General features: G+C 44.3%; 1 protein-coding gene across 3 annotated transcripts in view; it reads right to left on the bottom strand.

Moving 5' to 3' along the window:
• Positions 1-5000, bottom strand: part of ubr2 (ubiquitin protein ligase E3 component n-recognin 2) — a 97929-nt gene that overhangs the window by 79289 nt on the left and 13640 nt on the right. For all 3 annotated transcript variants that reach the window (XM_076286383.1, XM_076286385.1, XM_076286384.1), the window contains exon 3: positions 2980-3058. In XM_076286383.1, the coding sequence (XP_076142498.1) occupies positions 2980-3058 (79 nt within the window). The remainder of the gene's footprint in view (positions 1-2979; positions 3059-5000) is intronic.

Here is a 5000-nt window from a genome sequence, read left to right as displayed (position 1 = left end):
CTATAATCTCCTAGCTGTGCGATATCTCACTATAATCTCCTAGCTGTGCGATATGTCACTATAATCTCCTAGCTGTGCGATATGTCCCATTCCAACCCACTGATTTGATTTGTGTTCTATAATCTCCTAGCTGTGCGATATCTCACTATAATCTCCTAGCTGTGCGATATCTCACTATAATCTCCTAGCTGTGCGATATGTCCCATTCCAACCCACTGATTTGATTCGTGTTCTATAATCTCCTAGCTGTGCGATATGTCCCGTTCCAACCCTGTGTGTGTGTGTGTGTGTGTATTTATAAATCTCACTATAATCTCCTAGCTGTGCGATATGTCTATAATCTCCTAGCTGTGCGATATGACTCTATAATCTCCTAGCTGTGCGATATGTCTATAATCTCCTAGCTGTGCGATATCTCACTATAATCTCCTAGCTGTGCGATATGTCCCATTCCAACCCACTGATTTGATTTGTGTTCTATAATCTCCAAGCTGTGCGATATCTCACTATAATCTCCTAGCTGTGCGATATGTCACTATAATCTCCTAGCTGTGCGATATGTCCCATTCCAACCCACTGATTTGATTCGTGTTCTATAATCTAGCTGTGCGATATGTCACTATAATCTCCTAGCTGTGCGATATGTCCCATTCCAACCCACCGAGTTGATTTGTGTTCTATAATCTCCTAGCTGTGCGATATCTCACTATAATCTCCTAGCTGTGCGATATGTCACTATAATCTCCTAGCTGTGCGATATGTCCCATTCCAACCCACTGATTTGATTTGTGTTCTATAATCTCCTAGCTGTGCGATATCTCACTATAATCTCCTAGCTGTGCGATATCTCACTATAATCTCCTAGCTGTGCGATATGTCCCATTCCAACCCACTGATTTGATTCGTGTTCTATAATCTCCTAGCTGTGCGATATGTCCCGTTCCAACCCTGTGTGTGTGTGTGTGTGTGTATTTATAAATCTCACTATAATCTCCTAGCTGTGCGATATGTCTATAATCTCCTAGCTGTGCGATATGACTCTATAATCTCCTAGCTGTGCGATATCTCACTATAATCTCCTAGCTGTGCGATATGTCACTATAATCTCCTAGCTGTGCGATATGTCCCATTCCAACCCACTGATTTGATTTGTGTTCTATAATCTCCTAGCTGTGCGATATCTCACTATAATCTCCTAGCTGTGCGATATCTCACTATAATCTCCTAGCTGTGCGATATGTCCCATTCCAACCCACTGATTTGATTCGTGTTCTATAATCTCCTAGCTGTGCGATATGTCCCGTTCCAACCCTGTGTGTGTGTGTGTGTGTGTGTATTTATAAATCTCACTATAATCTCCTAGCTGTGCGATATGTCTATAATCTCCTAGCTGTGCGATATGACTCTATAATCTCCTAGCTGTGCGATATGTCTATAATCTCCTAGCTGTGCGATATCTCACTATAATCTCCTAGCTGTGCGATATGTCCCGTTCCAACCCACTGATTTGATTCGTGTTCTTGCCATCCACTAGGCCATTCTGCTGTGGCGCGAACAAAACGTGACGTCACATGGAAAGGGTGAATTGCGAGTTACCCTCATCCTTCTAGTTTGGTGCCACCTTCATTTAAGTGGACACTGGCTGGCTGGCTGTGTGTGTGTGTGGTTCGTGTGATTCCCTAACTGGGCAGTGCCCAATACACAAAGACTGGGTTTGTAGAGATAGGCATTTCTACCTGAGACAGATCGGCTTGGCTAGCTGTGTGTGTGAACCTCTGAAGTGCAAGACTAGCTGGTGTGTGTGTGTGTGTGTGTATTATCCATCGTCATGGTGACCCACTGACCACTAATAAGATCAGAGCTGATCCTGAGGGCCTCATCGGGCCAGCAAACTCACAACCATATGGTGAAGATGTCTGTCTAGTGCACACGCTCACACACACAGTACGCATGCACAGATACACAAACACGCACAGACACACACACACACACACACGCAGCACGCACGCACACAGACACAGCACACATGCGCACACACAGCACGCGCACACACACAGACACGCACGCGCACACACACACACACACACAGCTCTCCCTTCTCGGTCTCCTTCCAGCCCTCACACACACACACATATTTCACTTGTCCATCTGATTTTAAACACAAGCCAGTTGGCAGGTGAGTGTGACACGGTGACCTTTACGTCACTCAGGCACTGATACGCACACACACAGAATGCATGTTATTTACTTACACACACACACACACACACAGAATGCATGCTATTTATTTAAACACACACACACACACACAGAATACAAGTTATTTACTTAAACACACACAGAATACAAGTTATTTACTTAAACACACACACGCGCGCACACACAAGTTCAAATACAGCATTGTTTTTTGGTTATGTGCAGTCCACTGTTTGTGAAGAGGGAGAGAGAGAGAGATGTATCAAGATGTGTGAAGAGAGGGAGAGAGAGAGAGATGTATCAAGATGTGTGAAGAGAGGGAGAGAGAGAGAGAGATGTATCAAGATGTGTGTGTGTGTGTGTATCATAGAGAGGGAGAGAGAGAGAGATGTATCAATATGTGTGTGTGTATCATAGAGAGGGAGAGAGAGAGAGATGTATCAAGATGTGTGTGTGTGTGTGTATCATAGAGAGGGAGAGAGAGAGAGATGTATCAAGATGTGTGTGTGTGTATCATAGAGAGGGAGAGAGAGAGAGATGTATCAAGATGTGTGTGTGTGTGTATCATAGAGAGGGAGAGAGAGAGAGATGTATCAAGATGTGTGTGTGTGTGTATCATAGAGAGGGAGAGAGAGAGAGATGTATCAAGATGTGTGTGTGTATCATAGAGAGGGAGAGAGAGAGAGATGTATCAAGATGTGTGTGTGTGTGTATCATAGAGAGGGAGAGAGAGAGAGATGTATCAAGATGTGTGTGTGTGTGTGTGTGTATCAAATGTCTTACCCTGTAGCGGTGTTCTTTATGCACGCTACCCAGGAAACACTGCATGCACAACACACACGTGGGGTCTGCAGCACACTCCCTGTGAAACAACACACACACACACACACACACACACGTACATTAGTCTGATACAGCTTGATTAGCATGTCCAGGTAGTTCACACAACCCAATAAAGGGTCACATGAGGTCACAAACAGGACATGAGGTTACACACAGGACATGAGGTCACACACAGGACATGAGGTCACACACAGGACATGAGGTCACATGAAGTCACACACAGGACATGAGGCCACACACAGGACATGAGGTCACATGAAGTCACACACAGGACATGAGGTCACATGAGGTCACACACAGGACATGAGGTCACACACAGGACATGAGGTCACACACAGGAGGTGCGGGCCGTCTCTACTATGGCATCACACTTCACCAAAGTACACAGTTTCCGCTGCTCTGTAGAAATCTGATAAGGAGCAGCAGTGTTCAGTGACCAGGAGGGACCTCACAGCAGTGAGTTTCCCCACACACACACACACACACACACACACACATTTCTACACTTACACAAACATATATCTGCTGTACACTCGGTTCAACACACACATCCACTATATAATTGAATCAATAGAATGTATATATGAATATATATTCTTGACCTGTGGAAGATGTCCCCTAATATCCCACTAGCGAAGAGATAGCATTTCCACCCCTAACAAACCACTAGCCTAGCGTAGAGATATGCTGTAATCCAGATACATGGTACAGCCCCCGCCCTAGTTGTAAAGTGTGAAATCTCCCAGCTGCCTCGCGACATTTCACCAAGACACGCCCCCTTTTGATCGTAATATCAACTGTCCCACTCAGGGCTCCTGAGAGTACACCAAGCAGGGGTGTGTTTCCCAAAACTATATTTGCTCACTAACTTAGCAACCAACTAAGTTGCTAAAAGGTTGCCAACCAACTAAGTTGCTAAAAGGTTGCCAACCAACTAAGTTGCTAAAAGGTTGCCAACCAACTAAGTTGCTAAAAGGTTAGCACCTGCACCCTAGAATGACTCGACAAACAAAGATGGCTGCCCCCATAAGTGATGGTAGATGATTTTGTATTTGTACTACATTGGCCGTTTTAATGTCGATTTTGAAATGCTCTTACACATTTGATTACATTGCTGCTTTAATCCGGTCTGAATGAGTGTGTGTGTGTGTGTGTGTGTGTCTATTCAGTTCATGTAACAGAACACCAATAACCAAGTGGTGAACCACGTTTAAAGCAAGCTGTGCACATTTCTTAGTCTGTGTTTAGGGATTTGACACACTGTGGACAGGTTTGATAAAAGCAAAGGCTGCAGGAAACGTTTATTTTTTATGTTTAGTGTCTGATATATCATGGAGAGGTTTGGATAACACAAGAGGTTACCTGAGGCTTAATAAAGGCACTACTTCAAAAGACTACAATGAAATGAATAAAGATCACACATAAGAAAGCAGGTAGGTGTGTAGAGTGACTGAGCTCTTTCTGCAGGAGAGCAAAGAGCACACAGTGGAAAAAAACTGTAGAGGAAAGAAGAAAGGATCAGAGAAGGGGAACAGAAAGAGAAGGAGCAACAGGAGAGGAAAGAGTATAGAGAAAGGAGGGATGACAGAGAGAAACAAGAGAAAGAGAAAAGAGAATGAAATTGGAGGAGAGCACAAAGGAGAAAGAAAGTAAGAGAAGGGAGGGCAGAAAAGAGATAGCACACGCATGGAGCAAAGAGAGAAACGACAGAACAGAGAAGAACAGGGAAATGGGAAATGAGAAGAGAGGAGAGGAGAGAAGAGAACAGGTCTCAGAGAAAAGAGGAGAGGAGAGAACAGGTCTCAGAGAAAAGAGGAGAGAACAGGTCTCAGAAAAAAAAAGGAGAGAACAGGTCTCAGCGAGAAGAGGAGAGAACAGGTCTCAGAGAAAAGAGAAGAGAACAGGCGTCAGGGAAAATGAGGAGAGAAGAGAACAGGTCTCAAAGAAAATGAGGAGAGGAG

This window comes from Alosa pseudoharengus, unplaced genomic scaffold (genome assembly GCF_046254945.1).
Source record: "Alosa pseudoharengus isolate Yale_2024_CS ecotype anadromous, Long Island Sound unplaced genomic scaffold, YU_APseudo_1.1 YU_APseudo_1.1_scf_15, whole genome shotgun sequence".
In the NCBI taxonomy this organism is placed as follows: Eukaryota; Metazoa; Chordata; class Actinopteri; order Clupeiformes; family Clupeidae; genus Alosa; species Alosa pseudoharengus.
Note: the sequence above shows the minus strand (reverse complement) of the source record. Positions and strands in the feature narration are given on the sequence as shown.